We start from the raw sequence: 27,500 nt of genomic DNA on the forward strand, positions 1-27,500 counted from the left end.
TCTCTGTCTCTGCCTCCACCCCCTCTCTATCTCTGTGTTCCCTCTCTGGCCCTGCCTCCACCCCCTCTATCTCTGTGTTCCCTCTCTATCTCTGTGTTCCCCAGTCAAGGAGAGTGTTCTTGTGGTGCAGGCACTGAGGTTGAACACCATGTCCAAGCTGACATTTGCAGACAGCAGCAGGTTTGATGCCTTGGTCCAAGATGTGTTCCCTGGGGTGGGCTTCACTGACGTGGAGGACCAGACCCTCAGTCACGCCCTGCAGGCCGTATACGAGGAGGCACACCTCGAACTCATACCCAGCCAGGTGGGGGACTGTGGCCGTGTGTGTGTGTGTGTGACCGTGTGTTTGTGGGACACTCCTCATACATGATGAAAGCTCTGGTCTGGAGTTGTATGAGCTGTTTAGTCAAGAGGATAGAAGAAAGGATGGATGTAGGGATGGATGGATGTAGGGATGGATGGATGTAGGGATGGATGGATGTAGGGATGGATGGATGTCGGGATGGATGGATGTAGGGAGGGATGGATGGATGTAGGTGAAGGATGGATGTAGGGATGGATGGATGTAGGGATGGATGGATGTAGGGATGGATGGATGGATGTAGGGATGGATGGATGGATGTAGGGATGGATGGATAAAGTAGTTTTTCTCTGTAGATGAAGAAGGCTCTGGAGCTGTGTGAGCAGTTGAGACAGCGTATGGGAGTGGTGATCGTAGGCCCCAGCGGGGCAGGTAAATCTACCCTGTGGAGGATGCTGCGTGCCGCCCTGGGCAGGACAGGCAGGGTGGTGAGTATACACCTGATTAATCATGATAATCACAATCCTTATATTGTTATTCTGTCTGCGTTACCCTCCCAGGAAAAGCTCTGTGCCCTAGTTATCATTAATCATAATCGTATTAATATTTTATTAATGTAACATTACAGTTAGCAATAGAATGTCATTTGAGATGCAGCCACTGACCTATGCCACCAAACAACTTGGTCCCTGCCTGTCCTTGTCGCTGTCATGGTGGGTCTAGGTGAAGCAGTATACAGTGAACCCTAAAGCCATGCCCCGCCAGCAGCTGCTGGGTCACATAGACATGGACACTAGGGAGTGGACTGACGGGGTTCTCACAAACAGCGCCAGGCAGGTGGTCAGAGAACCACAGGGTAAGAACCACTACCGGGAAACAACCACAACACAACCATGAGGCCAGACTGCATCTTTTAGACGTATTAGAATAAGTATTCTATTCTACTCTGAAAGATAGTGACAGTGAAAGTTAAACAAGCCATAGAAAGTTGGTTGCAATTTCAGTTTAATCCACCAAAGACAGAACAAATATTACAACAAATATTATGGTTAAACTCAAATATACTAATTGATGATTTTTTTATTTCTTTTGGTGGGGGGAAATGATATCATATATAGGACTGGTTAAGTTATGTCTCACATGCAGCTAATATAAATATATGTAAATGTCTGCTCTATCCAAAATTACAACCAACTAATTGCAGCATTACTGCAAAATTGGAAGAGGCAAGTGGAAGGGGGAGAAAGTAAGGAACTTGTCTGTTGCCCCTGCATTAAAGACCAAGATTGGTTAAAGAAAATTATGATAAATAAAAAAGTATACCAGTTTCATTTCAGGACCAAAACATTTACAGCTGTGCCATACAGATTTCAAAATAGTTTGGAAGAGATTTTCGATGTAATGCTGGATTCAAAACAGTTTTTCTATTTAAATTATTATACAAAATTCTTGCAAACAATAGAATGTTATATATACAGTATGGGTGATACAACCATCCCAGCTCTGCAGATGTTGCTGCGAAGAGACAGACTCGTTAGATCATTTGTTTTGGTAGTGTCCATATGTAGCTTGTTTTTGGTCACAGGTTCAGGAATGGCTGAAGAATTGCAACATTTACCTGGAGTTAACTCTGCAGATAGCCCTGCTGGGTGATCTGAAAAGTCATAGTCAATCGATCAATAATAGAATAATACTCGTATACTTTTTAAAAATCTTTAATTTACAATTTGTAGAAACTATGAGAATGGAAAGGTTCTGAACTTTTGTGAAACATCACAAGCATAGTTTTAAAATATCTGGCAAAGAAATCAAAACTGGATGGTGTTCAGAGAAAGATGGGAGGGGTTGAGGGTGGAATTTAAAACAAACAAAAGATAACTCATGTAAAATATACTGTGTCTGTAAAATGTAAATAGTATGTATACACTGGAAGTAGAAGCCTATGTGTTGTTGTCCATTAGTTTACTCCAATTAGGGGAGGGGTGGTAGGGTTAGGGGAAAATAATAAAGGAAAATATATTTAAATATATGTACAGTACCAGTCAAAAGTTTGGACACACCTACTCATTCAAGGGTTTTTCTTTATTTTTGCTATTTTTTACATTGTAGAATAATAGTGGACCCTTTTAACCACCCTTTCCTTATACCCACTCCCCACCTTAATATTGCTCTCCCCCAACTTAGGCCAGGTCATCTGATGCAGCACTCCATCACTCTTCTTCTTGGTAAAATAGCCCTTACACAGCATGGAGGGGAGTTGGGTCATTGTCCTGTTGAAAAACAAATGATAGTCCCACTAAGCCCAAACCAGATGGGATGGCGTATCGCTGCAGAATGCTGTGGTAGCCATGCTGGTTAAGTGTGCCTTGAATTCTAAATAAATCACAGACAGTGTCACCAGCAAAGCACCCCCACCCCATAGCACCTCCTCCTCCATGCTTTACGGTGGGAAATACACATGCGGAGATCATCCGTTCACCCACACCGCATCTCACAAAGACACGCGGTTGGAACCACAAATCTCCAATTTGGACTCCAGAACAAAGGACACATTTCCACCGGTCTAATGTCTATTGCTCATGTTTCTTGGCCCAAGCAGGTCTCTTCGTCTTATTGGTGTCCTTTAGTAGTGGTTTCTTTGCAGCAATTCAACCATGAAGGCCTGATTCACACAGTCCCCTCTGAACAGTTGATGTTGAGATGTGTCTCTTACTTGAACTCTGTGAAACATTTATTTGGGCTGCAATTTCTGAGGCTGGTAACTCTAATTAACTTATCCTCTGCAGCAGAGGTAACTCTGGGTCTTCCATTCCTGTGGCAGTCCTCATGAGAGCCAGTTAGTTTCATCATAGAACTTGATGGTTTTTGCGACTGCACTTGAATAAACTTTCAAAGTTCTTTAATTTTTACGGATTGACTGACCTTCATGTCTTAAAGTAAGTCGTTTCTCTTTGCTTATTTGAGCTGTTCTTGCCATAATATGGACTTGGTCTTTTACCAAATAGGGCTATCTTCTGTAACCCCACCCCCCCTACCTTGTCACAACACAACTGATTGGCTCAAACACATTAAGAAGGAAATAAATTCCACAAGTTAAATTTTAAGAAGGCACACCTGTTAATTGAAATGAATTCCAGGTGACTACCTCATGAAGCTGGTTGAGAAAATGCCAAGTGTGCAAAGCTGTCATCAAGGCAAAGGGCGGCTATTTGAAGAATCTCAAATATAAAATATATTTTGATTTCTTTTAACACTTTTTAGGTTACTACATGATTCCATATGTGTTATTTCATAGTTTTGATGTCTTCACTATTATTCTACAATGTAAAAATATAGAAAAACCCTTGAATGAGTAGGTGTGTCCAAACTTTTGACTGGTAGTGTATATTTATAAAAATATATATGGGGGGATTGGAAAAGATGCAGACAATTACATTGATAGAAGCCACAATCTATTTGCAAAATTAAAACTGATCCAAAAAAGTAACCCTGAGTTACCCTGATGTTAGCCATTATGTGTGTGTTCCAGAGGTGAGCTCGTGGATCATCTGTGACGGGGACATAGACCCAGAGTGGATCGAGTCGTTGAACTCTGTGTTGGACGACAACCGTCTACTGACCATGCCCAGTGGAGAGAGGATTCAGTTTGGACCCAACATCAACTTTGTCTTCGAGACACACGACCTCAGCTGTGCCTCACCAGCCACAATCTCACGCATGGGCATGATTTTCCTCAGGTTGGTGTGTGTGTGGTCCTTGATGGGTTAACCTACAGTCATTGTTCTAGTCGCGTTCTAACCCCCCCGTCTTCTCTCTGTAGTGATGAGGACACAGATGTGAGTGCGTTGGTCAAGTCGTGGCTGAAGGGTCAGCCTGATGAGTGTCGCAGTAACCTGGAGAACTGGATGGGAGACTACTTCCACAGAGGCCTGGACTGGGTGCTTAAACAGGTGATACATACTGATACTGCCCTCTACTGGTCATAATCAATAGCATCAACTGGATTTATGTAGCAAAGTGGAGTTTTACCCGAAATATACTCAAGCCAATCGGAGTTTTACCCCAAATATGCTGTAGTGGATTGGATATTTTGTGTTCATAACTGTTACCCTTCTGACTCTCTCTCTCTCTCTCGCTCTCTGTCTGTCTGTCTGTCTGTCTGTCTGTCTGTCTGTCTGTCTGTCTGTCTGTCTGTCAGAATGACTTTGTGGTGGAGACCAGTCTGGTAGGGACGGTGTTGAACGGTCTGTCTCACCTGAGTGGGGTCACAGAGCGTGGTCAGTTTGTGGTTAGTCTCATCAGAGGGCTGGGCGGGAACCTCAACCTCAAATCACGACAGGACTTCGCCAAGGAGGTGAGACGAGGCGGTCAATCCATTCATCCATTCATCAGTCCATCCATACATTCATCCATCCATTTATTTACATTTTAGTCATTTAGCAGACGCTCTTATCCAGAGCGACTTACAGTTAGTGAGTGCTTGCCCCCCCCCGTGGGAAACGAACCCACAACCCTGCGTTGCAAGTGCCATGCTCTACCAACTGAGCTACAGGGGACTTATCCATCCATCCGTTTATCCATTTAGCCATCCATCCATCTGTTTATCCATTTAGCCATCCATCCATCCGTTTATCCATTTAGCCATCCATCCGTTTATCCATTTAGCCATCCATCCATCCGTTTATCCATTTAGCCATCCATCCATCCGTTTATCCATTTAGCCATCCATCCATCCGTTTATCCATTTAGCCATCCATCCATCCATTAATCAACTAATAAACGTCCCCATCATTATGTGCGTGTGCGTTCCCTGCAGGTGCTGGGCTGGGCTAGAGAGAGCCCTCCTGACCCGAGGAAGCCCCTGGACACCTACTATGACCCTGAGTCTGGCCGGCTGTGTGCGTACTCTCTGGAACGTCCTGACGGCCTCAGCCTGGAAGAGGTCACACACACTCACACACTCCCCGTCATCCAGACCGCCGACATGCAGAGAGGACTGCACTGCTTCTCCCACTGGCTCTCCTCCCAGCACAGACAACCCTTCATACTGGTGGGGCCTGAGGGCTGTGGCAAGGGGTAAACACACACACGGGATGTATAATACACTCTAGCCAGATCATGTACACACTCCTCTTACTATTCAGGGAGAATGGTATGACACACACTTATGTCTCCAGGCATGTTTTATTTCAGGCGTGACCTTTCTTAGAATAGCACAGCGGACCGAGGGGCAGGCGGGGGGCAGAGACTTGTTGAATCTACAGTCATTATTGTCATCCCAGGGGCACGCAGTAGAGGGAGGGCATCTCTGATTGGCTTTTACGCTCCACTTGAGCCCCCCCCCCCCCATGAAACACAAAAACACACACACTCTCACACACACACAACCCTAATCTCGCAGAAATGTCAGGGCGCCATGGAAACGCTTGTCATCCCTGTCTGATGAAAAAACATCTACTTAATTTCCACTGCTGCCCTCAGAGAAACACACACACACAAACACACATCCCAATTATCCTATCTCAGTTTGCACCCTCACAAAATGTCCCCCCCCCCTCGCCCTGAGCTTTGTCTCACAAACTCAGTTAAACAGACCCTGCGGCATCAACAGTTTTCAATTCTCCTCTCTCCTCTCTTCTCCTCTCCTCTCTTCTCCTCTCCTCTATTCTCCTCTCCTCTCTTTTCCTCTATCATCCTCTGATATCTAACCTCTGTCATGACTCATGTCCTCCTTCAATGTTATGGTCTGGCTTCTCTACTTGGCATTCAGCCTATGTTCTGTATGTGTGTGTTCTTCTCCAGTATGCTGCTGCGCTATGCGTTCTCTCGGCTGCGTTCCACCCAGGTAGCGGTGGTCCACTGTAGCGCCCAGACCTCGTCTCGTCACGTCCTCCAGAAGCTCAGTCAGACCTGCCTGCTGCTCAGTTCCAACACGGGCCGAGCCTACAGACCCAAAGACTGTGAGAACCTGGTCCTCTACCTCAAAGACATCAACCTGCCCAAGCCTGACAAGTGGGGCACCAGCAACCTCATCGCCTTCTTACAGCAGGTACACAATACATTACAGTACAATACACTACATCACAGTACAATACATTACAGTACAATACACTACAATACACTACAATACACCACATCACAATACAGTACACTACATCACAGTACACTACATTTACATTTTAGTCATTTAGCAGACGCTCTTATCCAGAGCGACGTACAGTTAGTGAGTGCATACATTTTCGTACTGGGGAACGAACCCACAACCCTGGCGTTGCAAGCGCCATGCTCTACCAACTGAGCTACAGGGGACTATACAATACAGCACAGTACACTACAATACAGCACACTACAATATAGCACAGTACACTACAATACAGTACAACACAGTACACTACAATATAGCACAGTACACTACAATATAGCACAGTACACTACAATATAGCACAGTACACTACAATACAGCACAGTACACTACAATACAGTACAATACAGTACACTACAATACACTACAATACAGTACAGTACACTACAATATAGCACAGTACACTACAATATAGCACAGTACAATACAATACAGCACAGTACACTACAATATAGCACAGTACACTACAATATAGCACAGTACACTACAATACAGCACAGTACACTACAATACAGTACACTACAATACAACACAGTACAGTACACTACAATACAACACAGTACAGTACACTACAATACAGCACAGTACAATACACTACAATACAGTACAATACAATAATAATAATAATAATAATAATAATAATACAACTAATAATTTCTTACATTTCTGTAGAGCTTTTCATAGAATCTCAAAGCACTTCAAGAGCAAAAAAAACAAAGAAGCAATATATCAGGACAGGTCAACCAATAGAGGCCAAGCAGCGTCCTCTGAAGATGGAGAGGGTCAGTTCATGGCTTGAGCAAAGGGAGCTGGACAGAGGATGGTAGATGATGTTGATGGAGTCTGCTGATGATCTTGTAGAGGTCAAGTCAGGGAACCAGCCACTGGACTTCTCCTCTTCCACTCTGTGTAGCACCCACTTGGGTGGTGCCTCAGCAGCTCTGGGGCGCCTGAAAGCTCACCACACAAAGTTCAGAATAGTAGCCAGGCGTCCTCACTACGAGCCTCAGCACTGCTGTATTCCTCTAGCTCCCATTCCTCTCACACTTCAGGCGACCCCTCAAATTACTGTATGTTCTCAAAAGCTCAGGAATTGGCAGCCAGGTGAAACCAAAAATATGTTATTGTGTCCAGATGCATTTTTCAAACAAATACTGTACAATGCAATACAACGCAACATAACGAAATCCAACTCAACTCAATGCAACACAATACTGAAAATACATTATTTCTTGATCGATGTGTAAGACAGAAATGAGTCAAGCTGTCATAACGTGACAAAGTTCTCCTCTCTCTCCCTTGTATGTTCTAGGTGCTGACGTACCATGGGTTCTATGATGAGAACCTGGAGTGGGTGGGTCTGGAGAACGTCCAGGTGGTGGCCTCCATGTCAGCAGGAGGCGCTGTGGGACGTCACACACTCACCTCCCGCTTCACCTCCATTGTGCGCATCTGCACCATAGAGTGAGTACGGACACACAGACACAGACCAGAGTATGTGAGTGGAGCTGGAGTGGAGCGAGGAGCGGATCGTTCCCAATTTGACTGGAGCGTGGAGAGAGATTCCCAAAGGCTGGAGCGTCATCCTTCTCTCCCGCTCCAACTTGGCTCCAGTAGCGCTCACTTCACCAGCTCAGGGCGTGCCTTCCCAGCATGCATTTGTAGTCTACTTGTGCTGCTATATTATAGCCCCTTGCTTTAGCTACTGTCATGGAGTTCGCTAAATATTTTCAGCAAGAAACTGATCAAACACACAGGTGCTCAATCAAGGTGACTTACAAAGATGAGGACCAAGAGCAAGAGAGGGAGTGTGGTGATGCAGTGTCCACAACTAAAGAATCATTGTGGAATCTGAAAAGGCACGTATCATGAAAGCATGATGGTGTACTTACTACGTGCACATGCTAACAGAAAGGAAGGAGGTGGGTAGATAACTAAGTGTGTCATTGTAGCAATGTATTTATAAACAAAAAATCTGATCTCTTAAAAGTTTCATTTTCGTTCTATTATCTATACAATAGGCCATCATTGATTTTGGCCCAATAGGCCTGGCATTTTCCCACATTCAAGGAGCTTTCCGTTTTGATTGGGTTATATTGCCTAAATTGCTTATTTCATTAATTATTTCAGTCATGTTGTCAGAAGATTCTGGGAGCAGCATTACACACTGTCCACTAACAGTTAGCCCCAATGCTGAGCAATATCCCCCTTGGTCTGCCAATAGATAGTCTAAAGCCATTTCCTGACGAGCCACTACGGCTTTTAAGTTTTGTACATCAAGGGAGAGTTGGGTAAAGCCTTTGACAGTCAAATGAATGTGTGCCAGCAGAGAATAGTTATTCACCCACTTGGACAGGATAGCAACACCAACCCCTGGGAACAGTGCCATTCCCACAATCTCCCCCGGTTTAAGAACATGACCATGAGCTTTATCATTATCAGGAACACTTCTTTTAGCTCTGGTCCTTTTAGTCATATTCTCTCTGGCCTCTAGCATGTCACGAAGGGGGATTGAGGTAATAGGGAGCTTAGTTTCTCCCAGATAACAACACCCCTGCCAGTTAAGCGGAAGCTGGAGGTGTCCATTACCTCCACATATCCACATGTGCCCATGGGGAATCACCACTCCCATCCTGATAGTAGACATATTAATGCCAGTAATCTGCTGACCAAATTGTAAGATATGCCACTCAGTCATTTTGTGTCTGATTGTCTCATCTAGGAGTCCTGCATAGTTTTCCTATATGGACATTCCCTTAGTTACAGATGCATAGTGGTGGACTGTGCTGGTACTATCCCTGTCACCACAGGTTCTATAGTTCCTCTACCCAAATGAGTGGCCCATTGGTGTTTTTGTGGGGGGTAAGGGCACTCTGCTGCCTGAGAGACTGTAATGTGGCTGCTGTCCTACCCCCTCCCATTTCCCCTGGTTGGCCGAAATTTAGATTCCTCATACCTAGTTTTGTTATCAGCTTTAATGTGTGGGACTTGTACATTGTTAGAGAGTGTCCCTAGGATAGTTTCTCTGTTACTATCCGTATTAGTGACAATATATAGAAATATGCCTTGTCCTTTGTTAACTTTATCTCATTGTATAAAGTGGAGATATCCATATGTAATATCGTCCTCTGATAGAGTTTTTCCCATAGTACCAAATAGCTCACCCGCTGAAGAAGGTTTTGGGAACATCATTATTCTGGACCCATTTGGTGTTGCCCTCCTACCCAGGCCCCGCAGCATATTTACCCAGGAATTGGTTGACTTCAATTGGTTGTTGTGTATTTCCACCCCGATACTGAGGAAGCAAGCGGAGCACAGATTATTACACATAGCACAGCACATTCATGGCCCAGTGGATGTGGCTCACGGCCTCCCCTCCTCTCTCCATGGAGTCCATGCAGAACTGTTGAGTCTTCATCAGGTGGCAGGTTCTGGTCATTCTTCAGTCTTTTGGTGTTTGGTTCTTCACCTTCTGGCAGTGTGACAGGTGGTGCCATCCCTGTCTCTGGATCACTTGGTATAGTCCCATCCATCTTGGCTGGTTCCTTCAGTTTCACCCAGTCTCTGATTTGGACAGGGATGTTGTCTTTATCCTCTCCGGCTGGCACTTCCTGGGCTTTCCTAGAGTGAGAATACAGACACCTAACTGTAGAAGTTAGTTCCTCCATATATCCTAACAGGTCATCTTCCAGTCTAGTCAGGGTCTGTCTGTTTGTCATTCATGGGCCTATGAGATGGGACATTCATGGGACGGCCTGTTAACATCTCATGAGGGCTATACCCAGTGCCTCTGTTGGGGCTGCTTCGCATTTTCATCAACCCAGGTTTTACCTGTCGAGTGATAGATACAGACACATTTCTGATCTATCCCCAGCATAAGGGCAATCTGGGCTATGACATCTCCAGTGAAATGGGTATTATTGTCTGCAGACAAGGTTTCTGGTATTTTGAATCAAGGGAATATTTCCCTTACCAGAATTTTAGCTACTGTTTTAGCATCACAGTGGGTAGTAGGAAATGCCTCATTATTACTAAACAGTAGTGCTTTCTCCTTTCTCTCAGTCATATCAATACAATCCATTGGAATATGTGTAAATGGGCCACTAGGTGAGGGGAAATTACCAGATTTAAGTGGTGTCCCCTTGTTAATGTTGTATTGTATGCATGTGACGCATTTAAAAATGTGTTGTTTCACATGTTCTGTTAAAATTTGGGCAAAACCAATCTTGTGAAATCTTGGTTACCATGTGCCATTTCGGCAAAACCGACGGGATAAGCTGTGTTGGCAACACAGGTTTACCTGAAAGGTGTTGTCTCCAGAGGCCATCAGGGCCCCTGGGAGCAACCTCTGGCCTCCCAAAGGGAGGGAGACATGTGGTCAGTCGCCTGTGGTTGTTGCAAATCAACAACAGGGGAGGCCACAGCAGAAGCCAGATTCACAGCATGGGGTGTGACACCTTGTAGCAGCATCTTTAGCAGCCATGACAGCAAGGTCATTTCCTTTACTGGCCTCATCTTGGTTACCCGTATGGGCCTGGACTTTAAGAATGGCCAATTTAGCAGGAAGTTTCATAGCCGAAATGAGAGCCAAAACGTAAGATTTGTTCTTAATAGGGGTCCCTGATGCATTGGTGAATCCTCTAGCCTTCCAGACACCTGCCCATGATAAACATACACCAATTGCGTTGGCAGAGTCTGAGTAAATGTTAGCTGTTTTTCCCTCAGCAGCCTCACAAGCTGTGGTGAGAGCTAGTAACCCTGCTTGTTGTGCAGAGAAATGATCAGAGAGGGACTGCTCTATGTGTAGTGATTTATCTATAGTTCTTACAGCAAAAACCTGCATGTTTCTTTCCCGTCGTCTGATCAATGTAAGCCGACCCATCTACGAAAAGTGTCATGTCAGCCAACTCAAGAGGTTCATCAACATTTACATTTTAGTCATTTAGCAGACGCTCTTATCCAGAGCGACTTACAGGAGCAATTAGGGTTAAGTGCCTTGCTCAAGGGCACATCGACAGATTTTTCACCTAGTCGGCTCAGGGATTAGAACCAGCGACCTTTCGGTTACTGGCACAACGCTCTTACCCACTAGACTACCTGCCGCCCAATAGGTCAGGTCTTGCTTTTGCGTCAAGTTCTATTATTTCAGGAAGTTCTATTAGTTCAGGAAGTTCTATTAGTTCAGGAAGTTCTATTAGTTCAGGAAGTTATATTAGTTCAGGAAGTTATATTAGTTCAGGAAGTTCTATTAGTTCAGGAAGTTCTATTAGTTCAGGACACACGTGTGGGGTTCCTTAGCCAGTTCCACCTCTGCCTCTTCTGAAGCCCGGCTGTGGTGCCCAACCTCCCTGGTCCACAGCAGTGGGGCACTGGTGTCTCATATGGCCAGCTATACCACATCCCCAGCAGACTATAGGCTCACCTATGTGCCCGCTCTGGTAGGTTTGATAGGGCTGGAATGGCTGTGGATTACCATAAGGCTGTGGGGGGAAACTGTACCTGTTAAGCTGGGGCCGCTGCAGGGGCCCATGGAGCTGGTGCAGGTGCTGGAGCACTCGGCATCAATGTATCTGGCTTGCTACTTTTCTCTAGTGCAGCCAGTTGGGCCTTCTGGAGTTGTGTCTGCAGGCCTGTTTTCTTAGATTTTTTTTTTTTCGGTCTTCTTCCAGAACTTACAGTGGTGTCTCGTGGTCTTCTTTCTCAGGGCCATCTTTGCGGTCCCAGCCAACCACTTCTTTCAGTTTCAGTTGTACCGCTTCTGGTAGGTTTCTGCAGGCTCTGTCATAGAATAGTTATTCAGTGGTTAGGGTGTTATCATACCTTTCACCAGTCTCATTTCTTCTTGTTTCTTCATTCTCTCCACATCATGGTAGTATTTCTGTCGGAGCGCCAGCTCTTCAGCTGCTATTCTGTCTTCCATGTCTTGTCTGGCTCCTGGGGAGAAAGCACCTTCTGTGTCTCCTTCCCATCTTATCTTGTATTCGCTTTCTCTTCTCCATCTTTCCTCTTCATCCTCTCTCTCTCTATCCCTTTGTCTTGCATCCTCTCTCTCAAACACTTCTTTATCTCTCTGTTTCCTTGCTTCACTTTCTTTCAGCCCCTCCCTCCTTTATTGTTCTCTTCTCCGGTCCTCTTGTTCTCCCATCACCGACCACCCTATCCTTACATACGGATACTTTGGCTTGGTAGCTGGGAGTGGTTTAGTTCTGGCATCCAGGCTTAGTTTATTCAGTTCAGCTGATAGTCTGGTTGCCACAGAGGGCCCTGACCCGGGGTTTGTGGAACTCTCTTCTCCCTCTTCGGTTTCTTCCAGGGTGCCCCTAATGATGACTGTTTTTGTTCTTTGCACAGTGCTGATATTCTCTTATTCTTAAACAAACTTTAAGCTTTAGAAAATGACACAGACAACGGCTTCTGAGTATATGTAAAATATATTTAGTTATGCAACTGCAGGCAGAAGTTAATACAGAGTCAACAGGATTTGTATAGCTCTTCATAAGTTCTGCTTTTCATACAAGCACGCCCCTCCCTGGCAGATCAGGAGCCACTTGGTTTTCTTCTTGTGGCTGTGTGTAAGCAACGAGAAATTGAAACAATACAGGTCTGTCTGTTCCTCAAGTTTATCTCTATCCCGTGTCCTTGACTACACGCCCAGACCAGCTGCAGGGAGCTAGAGGGAACCATCCTTATGAAAAGCACAGCACTGGTAGTTAAGAAATGTCTCTATTGTTAAGCATATTAATTGTTCAACAAATCAGGTAAATACGTGATCATTCTCTCACACTCCTGACCTCATTAGAGTGTTTATATTCTGTTTAATACGACATGTAGCCTATTTGAAATGATGAGCGCTTCTTCCATTCACCTTTTCACGTTTGTTATAATACTTTTCATTCAAATCATATGGTTTGGTTTTAATGCTTAAAAAACAATTGGTAGGTAAAGGTAGTCACAGAAGTTGATGGGTGTTGGTTAAATTGTGATTTTAATGAATGGAGCGAATTTGGAGCGGCAGTTCTTTTACCCTGTGAACAAGGAACGGTTTTTAGCGGAGCGGTAGGAAATGACGTGGAGCGCCAGAGCGGAGCACAAGCACCATTAGCGATGAGCGGGATTTTCGACCGCTCAACTCCGCTCACATACTCAGACACAAACACACACACACACACACACACACACACACACACACACACACACACACACACACACACACCATTCCCACTTGCTCTCTTCTCTAGTTACCCAGACAGGGAGCAACTCCAGACCATCTACTCTGCGTACCTGCAGCCTGTTCTCCAGAGGAGCCTTGGGAGCCAGGCAGCCTGGGCCAGCACTGGGAAAACACACCAGCTAGCAGGGTCTCTGGTACAGGTCTACGAACAGGTGTGTGTGTGTGTGTGTGTCTGTGCTGTCTCAGATGAGTTCATGTGTTATCAGAGTAAAGCTTCAGCTTTAAGCTGCTCTAATCTTTCCAAGCAGCAGCTTTAGATCAGCACTTACTTAATGCCTCTTATATCTAATCCGCACTCTTAGGGAAGCAAATCTAAACCACACACACACACAAACACAAACAATACAGCCACTTATTACACGGGTGTGTGTGTGTGGTTTAGATTTGCTTCCCTAAGAGTGCGGATTAGATATAACTTCTTATATACCTCTCTGGTCTCAGGTGAAGGCTAAGTTCACTGTGGATGACCACAGCCACTACCTGTTCACTCCGTGTGTCCTCACCCAGTGGGTGCTCAGCCTGCTGCGATACGACCTGACCGCAGGTGAGTCAACCACAACAGCACGGTCAAACCACGTGGTCAGATCACACCTCACACCACTGCCTCTACTTCCACTCTCTCACAGTCCACTGGGACCTATAGTCAGACCACAGGGTTAAATCACACGGTCAGACCGCAATCAGTACACAAGGGTTTCCCAAACTAGGGGTCGCCTGATTTGAAAATGGGTTCGTGAGAGAAAATGTGCGCTTGGTTCATAGAACCGGGGTTACGTCAGTAACCTTCGGTAGCCGCTAGATGCGGTTGTAATAAACACAGCGGTTTCTGTTTTTCTTCTTACAAATGTGTCTCTGTCTTTTGAATGGTTTAAGCTACAAAATATTATGACCCCATCACTGAAAGATTACACTCTCAGGAACACATACAGTGCATTCAGAAAGTACCCTTTGACTTTTCCCCTCCACAGGTTTTAATGTATTGCAAATGTATTAAAAACATCAAACTGAAATATTACATTTACATAAGTATTCAGATCCTTTACTCAGTACTTTGTTGAAGCACCTTTGGCAGCGATTACATCCTCAAGTCTTTTTGGGTATGACGCTACAAGCTTGGCACACCTGAATTTGGAGAGTTTCTCCCATTCTTCTCTGCAGAGCCTCTCAAGCTCTGTCAGGTTGGATGGGGAGCGTCGCTGCACAGCTATTTTCAGGCCTCAACAGAGATGTTCGATCGGGTTCAAGTCCGGGCTCTGGCATGCCACTCAAGGACATTCAGAGACTTGTCCTGAAGCCACTCCTGCATTGTCTTGGCTGTGTGCTTAGGGTCTTTGTCCTGTTTGAAGGTGAACCTTCACCACAGTCTGAGGTCCTAAGCGCTCTGGAGCATCAAGGATCTCTCTGTTCTTTGCTCCATTCATCTTTCCCACGATCCTGACTAGTCTCCCAGTCCCTGCCGCTGAAAAACATCACGACAGCATGATGCTGCCACCACCATGCTTCACTGTAGGGATGGTGCCAAGTTTCCCCCAGACATGACGCTTGGCATTCAGGCCAAAGAGTTCAATCTTGGTTTCATCAGACCAGAAAATCTTTTTTATGGTCTGAGAGTCCTTTAGGGGCCTTTTGGCAAACTCCAAGCGGGCTGTCATATGCCTTTTACTGAGGAGTGGCTTCTGATTGGTGGAGTGCTGCAGAGATGGTTGTCCTTCTGGAAGGTTCTCCCATGTCCACAGAGGAACTCTAGAACTCTGTCAGAGTGACCATCGGGTTCTTGGTCACCTCCCTGGTTCTCCCCTGATTGCTCAGTTTGGCCGGGCGGACAGCTCTAGGAAGAGTATTGGTGGTTCCAAACGTCTTCCATTTGATGGAGGCCACTGTGTTCTTGGAGACCTTCAATGCTGCAGAATGTTTTTGGTACCCTTCCCCAGATCTGTGCCTCGACACAATCCTGTCTCAGGGATCTACGGACAATTCCTTCGACCTCATGGTTTGGTTTTTGCTCTGACATGCACTGTCAACTGTGGGACCTTATATAGACAGATATGTGCCTTTCCAAATCATGTCCAATCAATTGAATTTACCACAGGTGGACTCCAATCAAGTTGTAGAAACATCTCAAGGATGATCAATGGAAACAGGATGCACCTGAGCTCAATTCCGAGTCTCATAGCAAAGGGTCTGAATACTTATGTAAATAAGGTATTTCTGTTTTTTATGTTTTATACATTTGAAAAAATTTATAAGAACCTGTTTTCGGTTCGTCATCATGGGATATTGTGTGTAGATTGATGAGGAAAAACATTTATTTAATCAATTTTAGAATAATGCTGTAACGTAACAAAATGTGGAAAAAGGGAAGGGGTCTGAATACTTTCCGAATGCACTGTATGTGGAGTACCAGTCAAAAGTTTGGACACACCTACTCATTCCAGGGTTGTTCTTTATTTTTACTATTTTCTACATTCTAGAATAATAGTGAAGACATCAAAACTATGAAATAACACATATGGAATGATGTAGTAACCCAAAATAATTTCAACAAATCAAAATATATTTTATATTTGAGATTCTTCAAATAGCCACCCTTTGCGTTGATGACAGCTTTGCACACTATTGGCATTCTCTCAACCAGTTTAATGAGGTAGTCACCTGGAATTCATTTCAATTAACAGGTGTGCCTTGTTAAAAGTTAATTTGTGGAATTTCTTTCCTTCTTAATGCGTTTGAGCTAATCAGTTGTGTTGTGACAAGGTAGGGGGGGTATAGAGAAGATAGACCTATTTGGTAAAAGACCAAGTCTATATTTTGGCAAGAACAGCTCAAATAAGCATAGAGAAACGACAGTCCATCATTACTTTAAGACATGAAGGTCAGTCAATACGGAAGATTTCAAGAAGTTTGAAAGTTTCTTCAAGTGCAGTCGCAAAAACCATCAAGCGCTATGATGGAACTGGCTCTCATGAGGACCGCCACAGGAATGGAAGACCCAGAGTTACCTCTGCTGCAGAGGATATGTTCATTAGAGTTACCAGCCTTAGAAATTGCAGCCCAAATAAATGCTTCACAGAGTTCAAGTAACAGACACATCTCAACATCAACTGTTCAGAGGAGACTGTGTGAAACAGGCCTTCATGGTCGAATTGCTGCAAAGAAACCACTACTAAATGACACCAATAAGAAGAAGAGACCTGCTTGGGCCAAGAAACACGAGCAATGATCATTGGACCGGTGGAAATGTGTCCTAATTGGAGATTTTGGTTCCAACCGCTGTGTCTTTGTGAGATGCGTTGTGGGTGAACGGATGATCTCCGCATGTGTATTTCCCACCGTAAAGCATGGAGGAGGAGGTGTTATGGTGTGGGGGTTCTTTGCTGGTGACACTGTCTGTGATTTATTTAGAATTCAAGGCACACATAACCAGCATGGCTACCACAGCATTCTGCAGCAATACTCCATCCTATCTGGTTTGCGCATAGTGGGGCTATCATTGTTTTTTCAACAGGACAATGACCCAACTCCCCTCCATGCTGTGTAAGGGCTATTTGACCAAGAAGGAGAGTGATGGAGTGCTGCATCAGATGACTTGGCCTCCTCAATCCCCCGACTCAACCCAATTGAGTTGTTTTGGGATGAGTTGGACCGCAGAGTGAAGGAAAAGCAGCCAACAAGTGCTCAGCATATGTGGGAACTCCTTCAAGACTGTTGGAAAAGCATTCCAGGTGAAGCTGGTTGAGAGAATGCCAAGTGTGCAATGCTGTCATGAAGGCAAAGGGTGGCTATTTGAAGAATCTTAAATCTCACATATATTTTGATTTGTTTAACACTTTTTTAGTTACTACATGATTCCATATGTGTTATTTCATAGTTTTGATGTCTTCACTATTATTCTACAATGTAAATAATAGGACAAATAAAGAAAAACCCTTGAATGAGTAGGTGTGTCCAATCTTTTGACTGGTAGTGTACATCCTGTTTCCCTCTACTATGCCCACAAGCCGTTAGAACCTAGTGGACAAGACCAGGCTCCAAATCAGACTTGGGGAAAAAGATCATCATCAACATTATTGCCTGATGATCTTCTGAACTTCCCAATACCTTTCTGATGCATTTCAGTCACTTCAAACCATACTGTCTTCACATTTAATTACTCTCTAAAATACTGTCAGACTGATTTTGTAATAGACTGTCATAGCCCAAATAAACATTGGCCAAAATGGGGTTGCGGGCCAAAAAAGTTTGGGAACACTTGCACTACACCAGGGTTCTTCAATTCCGGTCCTGGAGGGCCGAAACAACTCTGTTTTTCATCCTCTCCTTCTAATCAGGGGCTAATTCAGACCTGGGACACCAGGTGAGTGCAATTAACTACCAGGTAGAAATAAAAACCAGAAGTGTTTCGGCCCTCCAGGACCGGAATTGAAGAACCCTGCACTACACCATCTTTTTGGGGCCCATTTTGAGTTGTCACCAAAAAGTTTAATATCTTTCTGCAATACTTAAAACTGCTAATTGCATGGGTTTTCTCGGTTGTTGCCGACTTCTCATTATTTGGTAACTGTCTTAACTTTAGACTGTACTGTTTAATTCTAGCTGCTGTTGGATATTTCAGAATATCCTCTGAAAGTCAGTAGTTCTCTTCCTCTCCCTGCCTCCTGCATTCACCATCACTTTCATCCTCTCTCCCCTGTTCTGCTGCCTCTGTCACCCGTCTCTTTCTCTTTCATCATCCTCTTCTCTCTGTCCTCCTTCATCTCTCCCTCTGTCACTCCCTCCCTCCCTCCTGCAATGTGTTCTCCCTGTGATAGGGAGTCCAATCAGTAATTTTAATTAAAAGCGTTTGCTGACAAACTTCTTTTTTTTTTCTCCCACGACTCATCGTTTCTTTACTCTACTCTCTCTGCCCCTCCCTCGTCCTGCTTACCTTTTCTACACGGTATGTCACAATGCCCTCTCTCATCACTTAAACTCTCTTCTCTGGTGTGTGAGTGTGTGTGTACACTGAGCTGTTTGGATGCCGTGTGTCTTTTTGTAGTATGGTCTAATGTAGTAGTGGACACCGAGTGTACTAAACATTAAGAACACCTGATTTTTCCATGACAGACTGACCAGGTGAATCCAGGTGAACGCTATGATCCCTTATTGATGTCACTTGTTAAATCCACTTTAGTCAGTGTAGATGAACGGGAGGAGACAGGTTAAAGAAGGATTTTTAAGCCTTGAGACAATTAAGACATGGATTGTGTATGTATGCCATTCAGAGGGTGAATGGGCAAGACAAAATATTTAGGTGCCTTTGAACGGGGTATGGTAGTAGGTGCCAGGCGCACCGGTTTATGCCAAGAACTGCAGCGCTGCTGGGTTTTTCACGCTCAACAGCTTCCCGTGTGTATCAAGAATGGTCCACCGCCCAAAGGACATCCAGCCAACTTGACATAACTGTGGGAAGCACTGGAGTCATATTAGGAAGGTGTTCTTAATGTTTTGTCCACTCAGTGTATATGTGTGTGTGTGTGTTAACCCCTCCTCTCTGTGTCTGTAGGGAACTGTAATATAACAGACTCAGTGTTGGAGGTGGTAGCCTATGAGGCCAGGAGGCTGTTCAGAGACCGACTGGTCTCCTCCAAAGACATCCATTCCTTCGACAACATCCTCTCCTCCGTCATACGAGGGGACTGGGGCTCCGACGCACTGGACAACATGACAGGTAACACACACACACACATCTCAGTGCTCCTCTCCCTCTGCACAGTGTGTGTATAAACCAGGATGACAGTGGGTTCTCTGTAGTTGGGTTCTCTGTGAAACGGGTTCTGTGTGTACGGTCTTGTCCTGTAAATGGGCTCTATGTAACGTGGGGTTAGTGTGTGTGGGGGTGGGGGTGGATTGGTGGGTGTGTGCGTGTGTGTGGATTGGTGTGTGTGTGTGTGGATTGGTGTGTGTGTGTGTGTGTGTGTGTGTGTGGGGGGGTGTGTGGATGTGTGTGTGTGTGTGGATTGGTGTGTGTGTGTGTGTGTGTGTGTGTGTGTTGTTGTGTGGATTGGTGTGTGTGTGTGTGGATTGTGTGTGTGTGTGTGTGTTGGTGTGTGTGTGTGTGTGTGTGTGTGTGTGTGTGTGTGTGTGTGTGTGTGTGTGTGTGTGTGTGTGTGTGTGTGTGTGTGTGTGGTGTGGTGTGTGGATTGGTGTGTGTGTGTGATTGGTGTGTGTGTGTGTTGGATTGTGTGTGTGTGTGGATTGGTGTGTGTGTGTGTGTGTGTGTGATTGGTGTGTGTGTGTGTGTGTGTGTGTGTGTGTGTGTGTGTGTGGATTGGTGTGTGTGTGTGTGTGTTGTGTGTGTGTGTGTTGTGTGTGTGTGTGTGTGTGTTGGTGTGTGTGTGTGGATTGGTGTGTGTGTGTGTGTGTGTGTGTGTGTGTGTGTGTGTGTGGATGTGTGTGTGTGTGTGTGTGTGTGTGTGTGTGTGTGTGTGTGTATGGATGTGTGTATAACTGTATTTTCTCCCTGCAGATGGTTTCTATGTGACGTGGGGTGCGTCTGAGGGAGGGGGAGTGATGGCCCCTGGTCAGTCCCTGCCCCTCCACGGTAAATCTCTGGGACTCCTCGACTTTGCCGACCTAAGCCAGGTCATACACAAGGTCAGTGTGTGTTTGTATTGTGTAGGACAGGGAGAGAGTGTGAGTGTGTGTGTGTGTGTGTGTGTGTGTGTGTGTGTGTGTGTTAATGCATCTCTCTCCTCTGTAGGGAGCGGTCCTGTATGGTCGTGACAACAGGGAGTTGGACCTGCTGTTGTTCTGGGAGGTGTGTCACTTTGTGTCTCGTGTGGACCGTGTCCTGAGTCGACCGGGGGGCTCTCTGCTCCTAGCCGGACGCAGCGGCGTGGGCCGACGCACCGCCACATGCCTGGTCTCACACATGCATGGATACACACTCTACACACCCAAGATCTCCCGCGGATACTCACTCAAACACTTCAACAACGACCTGAAGACCGTAAGATGTCATACCTCTGTCTCTGTCTGTCTTTCTGTCTGTCTGTGTAACTAATGTTTTAGTGGGCAGTGTTTCCCCTATATTCGTTTAGCAGAGGCAGACTTTTTACATTTTGATTTGTTATACTTTTTGGGAAGGAAAACCGCTTTCAGTGTTAACTTAAACGACTAAAACCAGATATAAAGTATGTAGAAAAGATAAAGGACCTATATATGTTTTTATAAGATTTCATGGCATGAGGCATTCATTTTGTTATGTTTGAGTCACTCAGATAGCATAGAACATGGCATAAGCCACGGCAAAATGTGTAGAATTGTTGGAAATTAGCTTTAAAACAGCACATTTTCTCTCTGCCCCATGGCAAAATATGTAGAATTGCAGGAAATTAGCTTTAAAACAGCAAAATGTTGTCTCTGTGGCCAAGAGAAGGGCCTCTAAAATGTTCAGTCGGAGAGGACGCCATTGGCCATGCCCACTGCCACGCCCCCACCACGCTCACCCCTAAGCCCCATTTTGATTCAGAAAAAACCCTGGAATGACAAGTTACAAGATATATTTGTAGAATTTTATGCATTCAGTCTTTTGGGGTTTTTCAATTGCAGATGGGCAACCTCATGCTTCAACCTATTTATTTAAAGCTGCTATGCTGCATCAGTTGGACTACAGGTTATAATGCTTTTAAAGGGGAAATTATATTTCAGATGGTGTCAACATAATTTAATTGTCATTCATTTCGGAGTAGAATGTCGTAAAAAAAAATCACCAGAAGTGACCTTCTCACAGTCGTTCTACAAAAACAATGTCACGGGGGTGCATGCCCCTGGACCCCTCCAGCAAAAGCCCCCTCCCCCCCTAACTTTACCACCGCTGCTGAAAGTAAATCCTAGGGGAAACACTGGTGTGGGTAAGGCAAAGCTGGACAAGGCAAAGCGTCCTGCAGGGAACATCAAATCTCACACACCTGACTTGTGTTTTAACCGTGTGTGTGTGTGTGTTCTCTTCTGTGTAGGTGATGCAGCTGGCAGGTCTGGAGGGCCAACAGGTGGTGCTGTTGCTGGAGGATTATCAGTTTGTCCACCCAGCCTTCCTGGAGATGGTCAACAGCCTGCTGTCCTCTGGTCAGTCGCATAGAAACAGCTACACACAAATGTCAGATGATGAATAAAACCATGTACCATAAATCCCAGGCGAGGTGCTGAATCTGTCCTCAGTTTCAGTTCAAAGTGATGTGTGTGTGTAGTTGATGTAGTTAGCTTACTATACTGTACTGAGATCAGTGTTATATGTGTTGTAGATGAGGTACTGACCTGGGGCCTGTACTGTACTGAGATCAGTGTTATATGTGTTGTAGATGAGGTACTGACCTGGGGTCTGTACTGTACTGAGATCAGTGTTATATGTGTTGTAGATGAGGTACTGGCCTGGGGTCTGTACTGTACTGAGATCAGTGTTATATGTGTGTTTGTAGGTAAGGTTCCAGGCCTGGGGCCTGTACTGTACTGAGATCAGTGTTATATGTGTGTTGTAGGTGAGGTTCCAGGCCTGTATTCCCCAGAGGAGCTGGAGCCCCTCCTCTCCTCTCTCAAAGATCCTGCATCCCAGGACGGATTCACTGGACCCCTCTTCAACTACTTTGCCTACCGTGAGAGACTCATCTATCTAGCTACTCATCTACATTTACAATACATATTATTATTATTATTTTTAACCTTTATTTAACTAGGCAAGTCAGTTAAGAACAAATTCTTATTTACAATGACGGCCTACCAAAAGGCAAAAGGCCTCCTGCGGGGACGGGGGCTGGGATTAAAAATAAAAATATAGGACAAAACACACATCACGACAAGAGAGACACCACAACACTACATAAAGAGAGATGCCACAGCACTACATAAAGAGAGACACCACAACACTACATAAAGAGAGACACCACAACACTACATAAAGAGAGACACCACAACACTACATAAAGAGAGACACCACAACACTACATAAAGAGAGACACCACAACACTACATAAAGAGAGACACCACAACACTACATAAAGAGAGACACCACAACACTACATAAAGAGAGACAACACACACAAAGAGAACCCACAACACTACAACAAAAGAGAGACACCACAACACTACATACAAAGAGAGACACCACAACACTCACATAAAGAGAGACAACACTACATAAAGAGAGACACCACAACACTAAGCACACAAAGAGAGAGACACCACAACACTACATAAAGAGAGACACCACAACACTACATAAAGAGAGACACACAACACTCACACAAAGAGAGACACCACAACACTACATAGAGACACCACAACACTACATAAAGAGAGACACCACAACACTACATAAAGAGAGACACCACAACACTACATAAAGAGAGACACCACAACACTACATAAAGAGAGACACCACAACACTACATAAAGAGAGACACCACAACACTACATAAAGAGAGACCTAAGACGACAACATAGCATGGCAGCAACACATGACAACACAGCATGGTAGCAACACCACATGACAATAACATGGTAGCAACACATCATGGCAGCAGCACAACATGCATTACAAAAACATGGTACAAGCATTATTGGGCACAGACAACAGCACAAAGGGCAAGAAGGTAGAGACAACAATACATCACGCGAAGCAGCCACAACTGTCAGTAAGAGTGTCCATGATTGAGTCTTTGAATGAAGAGATGGAGATAAAACTGTCCAGTTTGAGTGTTTTTTGCAGCTCATTCCAGTCGCTTGCTGCAGCGAACTGAAAAGAGGAGCGGAAATTTTAGTAATTTAGCAGGCGCTCTTATCCAGAGCGACTTACAGGAGCAATTAGGGTTAAGTGTCTTGCTCAAGGGCACATCGACCGATCTACACATCCTCTGTTCTCTCATCTCCCTCTCTCCCCTCCTCTCCCTTCATCCCTCTCCTCCCCCATGTTTATTGTGATGCTGTGTTTGTTCTGTAGATACTGCAGGATCAGATCAATAGATGTCTCTTCCGTCTGAGTTCCTCTGACTAAACTACTGGCCTTTCAGCTGGGGGGTAAATGGACAAGGACAGCATTACACCAGCCATTACCCACTCTCTTTATCTTTGTTTCTTTCTCTTTGTGTCTCTCCCTCTTCATCTTCATCTCCATCTTTCTCTCTCTCTCTCTCTCTCTCTCTCTCTCTCTCTCTCTCTCTCTCTCTCTCTCTCTCTCTCTCTCTCTCTCTCTCTCTCTCTCTCTGTCTCGTTCTCTCTCCCTCTCAATTTCTCTCTCTCCCTTTCAATCTCTCTCTCTCTCTCTCTCTCTCTCTCTCCTCTCTCTCTCTCTCTCTCTCTCTCTCTCTCTCTCTCTCTCTCTCTCTTTCAATCTCTCTCTCTCTCTCTCTCTCTCTCTCTCTCTCTCTCTCTCTCTCTCTCTCTCTCTCTCTCTCTCTCTCTCTCTCTCTCTCTCTCTCTCTCTCTCTCTCTCTCTCTCTCTCTCTCTCTCTCTCTCTCTCTCTCTCTCAGGGATCCAGCAGAACCTACACATAGTGTTGATCATGGACTGCACCAACTCTAACTTCACCATTAGCTGTGAGAGCAACCCGGCTCTCTACCGCAAGTGTTCCGTCCAGTGGATGGAGGGATGGTCTGAGAGCAGCATGAAGAGGGTGAGAGGAGAGGAGAGGAGAGGAGAGGGGGATGGGAGCACAGCATCATACGGGGTTATAATATTGTGATTAGCTCTGTCCTCCTTCTTCATAACCCATGTTGATGCTCTCCTGTCAGATCCCTGAGATGCTGCTGGCTAAGGTGGAGGGAAAGGGGGAGAAGAGTGGAGGAGAGAAAGGCCACAAGAGAAAAGGTTCAGGTAGGAGAAAACATCCCTGCCACCAGAGTCCTAGTCAGTCATAGTCCTACTATAGAGAAGTAGCTCTAAACTGAATATGTTCTGTCTCGTTTGTGTTGTCCCTCCCAGCGTCGGGTCAGGGTGATCTGTGTCGCTCCTTCCTGGTGATCCATGAGTCTTGTAGAGAGTATGGAGCCACACCCAGTCAGTACATGGCCTTCCTCCACGTCTACACCTCCATTTACAGCAGCAAACAGAGCCAGCTCACTCTCAGACAGCAACACCTACAGGTAACACACACACACCATACACACACACCATATACACACACCATATACACACACTTAGCATTCACTTAAGACTCACACACAAACTCCCTGCAGCTGTGCATATGCAGATGTACAGAACCAGTCAAACGTTTGGACACACCTACTCATTCAAGGGTTTTTCTTTATTTTTTACTATTTTCTACATTGTAGAATAATAGTGAAGACATCAAAACTATGAAATAACACATATGGAATCATGTAGTAACCCAAAAAAGTGTTAAACAAATCAAAATATATTTGAGATTCTTCAAAGTAGCCACCCTTTGCCTTGATGACAGCTTTGCACACTCTTGGCATTCTCTCAACCAGCTTCACCTGGAATGCTTTTCCAACCGTCTTGAAGGAGTTCCCACATATGCTGAGCACTTGTTGGCTGCTTTTCCAGGTGATTGTGGAGGCCAGGTCATCTGATGTAGCACTCCATCACGCTCCTTCTTGCTCAAATAGCCCTTACACAGCCTGGAGGTGTGCTGGGTCATTGTCCTGTTGAAAACAAATGATAGTCCCACTAAGCCCAAACCAGATGGGATGGCGTATCGCTGCAGAATGCTGTGGTAGCCATGCTGGTTAAGTGTGCCTTGAATTCTAAATAAATCACAGACAGTGTCACCAGCAAAGCACCCCCACACCGTCACACCTCCTCCTCCATGCTTTACGGTGGGAACCACACATGCAGAGATTATCCGTTCACCTACTTTGCATCTCACAAACCAAAAATCTCCAATTTGGACTCATCAGACCAAAGGACAGATTTCCACTGGTCTAATGTCCATTGCTCGTGTTTGTTGGCCCAAGCAAGTCTCTTCTTCTTATTGGTGTTCTTTAGTAGTGGTTTCTTTGCAGCAATTCGACCATGAAGGCCTGATTCACGCAGTCTCATCTGAACAGTTGCTGTTGAGATGTGTCTGTTACTTGAACTCTGAAGCATTTATTTGGGCTGCAATTTCTGAGGCTGGTTACTCTAATGAACTTATCCTCTGCAGCAGAGGTAACTCTGGGTCTTCCTTTCCTGTGGCGTGTCCTCATGAGAGCCAGTTTCATCATAGCGCTTGATGGTTTTTGCAACTGCACTTGAAGAAACTTTCAAAGTTCTTGAAATGTTCCATATTGACTGACCTTCATGTCTAAAAGTAATGATGGACTGTCGTTTCTCTATGCTTATTTGAGCTGTTCTTGCCATAATATGGACTTGGTCTTTTACCAAATAGGTCTATCTTCTGTATACCCCCCCTACCTTGTCACAACACAACTGATTGGCGCAAACGCATTAAGAAGGAAAGAAATTCCACAAATTAACTTTGAACAAGGCACACCTGTTAATTGAAATGAATTCCAGGTGACTACCTCATTAAACTGGTTGAGAGAATGCCAAGAGTGTGCAAAGCTGTCATCAAGGCAAAGGGTGGCTATTTGAAGAATCTCAAATATAAAATATATTTTGATTTGTTTAACACTTTTTTGGTTACTACATGATTCCATATGTGTTATTTCATAGTTTTGATGTCTTCATTAATATTCTACAATGTAGAAAATAGTAAAAATAAAGAAAAACCCTTGAATGAGTAGGTGTGTCCAAACTTTTGACTGGTACTGTATGTGTTAACTGTAACTTGTTCATATCATGAGACCTAATTGTGACATCTGATGTGATTGGCTTTCCCCCCAGGCGGGCGTGTCTAAGCTGAACGAAGCGAAGGCGTTGGTGGATGAGCTGAAGAGGCGGGCCGCTGAGCAGAGCACTCTGCTGAGGACCAAACAGCAGGAGGCAGACTCAGCCCTGCAGGAGATCACCACCTCTATGCAGGTGTGTGTGTGTGTGTGTGTGTGTGTGTGTGTGTGTGTGTGTGGGCCGGGGTGAGTTGAGCATTGGAGTGTGCCTGTACATTTGTGTATAGTTGTTTCTCTGAGCATGAGCTGTCTTTGTGCGTACGTGTGTGTGTGGAGCGTGACGAGTTTCTTTTGACACCTCTTTTAGCCTGCGGTGGACAGGCCTGGTTGTCCGATTCGCCAAGCCGTTTCCGTGACAACTGCTGAGCAGATTCTAATAACAGCTCCTTTCAGTCTCTCTCTCTCTCTCTCTCTCTGTCTCTCTCTCTATGTCTCTGTCTCTCTCTCTCTCTCTCTCTCTCTCTCTCTCTCTCTCTCTCTCTCTCTCTCTCTCTCTCTCTCTCTCTCTCTCTCTCTCTCTCTCTCTCTCGTCTCTCTGTCTCTCTCTCTCTCTCTCTCTCTGTCTCTCTCTCTCTCTCTCTCTCTCTCTCTCTCTCTCTCTCTCTCTCTCTCTCTCTCTCTGCTCTCTCTCTCTGTCTCTCTCTCTCTCTCTCTCTCTGCTCTGTCTCTGTCTCTCTCTCTCTCTGTCTCTCTCTCTCTCTCTCTCTCTCTCTCTCTCTCTCTCTCTCTCTCTCTCTCTCTCTCTCTCTCTCTGTCTCTCTCTCTCTCTCTCTCTCTCTCTCTCTCTCTCTCTCTCTCTCTCTCTCTCTCTCTCTCTCTCTCTCTCTCTCTCTCTCTCTATGTCTCTCTCTCTCTCTCTCTCTCTCTCTCTCTATGTCTCTCTCTCTTCTCTCTCTCTCTGTCTCTGTCTCTGTCTCTCTCTTGTCTCTCTCTCTCTCTCTCTCTCTCTCTCTCTCTCTCTCTCTCTCTCTCTCTCTCTCTCTCTCTCTCTCTCTGTCTCTCTC

General features: G+C 45.1%; 1 protein-coding gene across 1 annotated transcript in view; it reads left to right on the forward strand.

Annotated features, from left to right (window-relative positions):
- The window catches only part of LOC121567802 (cytoplasmic dynein 2 heavy chain 1), a 176,424-nt gene that overhangs the window by 30,433 nt on the left and 118,491 nt on the right, over positions 1–27,500 (forward strand). Inside the window, 20 exon segments of the mRNA XM_045220180.1 lie at positions 105–304; positions 658–789; positions 1,025–1,157; positions 3,831–4,038; positions 4,122–4,251; positions 4,500–4,655; positions 5,118–5,377; positions 6,104–6,350; positions 7,756–7,907; positions 13,682–13,826; positions 14,116–14,218; positions 19,217–19,381; positions 20,180–20,307; positions 20,414–20,662; positions 21,672–21,780; positions 22,191–22,304; positions 24,178–24,320; positions 24,439–24,520; positions 24,629–24,789; positions 26,495–26,632. Of these exon segments, the coding sequence (XP_045076115.1) occupies positions 105–304; positions 658–789; positions 1,025–1,157; positions 3,831–4,038; positions 4,122–4,251; positions 4,500–4,655; positions 5,118–5,377; positions 6,104–6,350; positions 7,756–7,907; positions 13,682–13,826; positions 14,116–14,218; positions 19,217–19,381; positions 20,180–20,307; positions 20,414–20,662; positions 21,672–21,780; positions 22,191–22,304; positions 24,178–24,320; positions 24,439–24,520; positions 24,629–24,789; positions 26,495–26,632 (3,155 nt within the window).

The sequence above is a fragment of the Coregonus clupeaformis genome, chromosome 6, assembly GCF_020615455.1.
Source record: "Coregonus clupeaformis isolate EN_2021a chromosome 6, ASM2061545v1, whole genome shotgun sequence".
Taxonomy (NCBI): domain Eukaryota; kingdom Metazoa; phylum Chordata; class Actinopteri; order Salmoniformes; family Salmonidae; genus Coregonus; species Coregonus clupeaformis.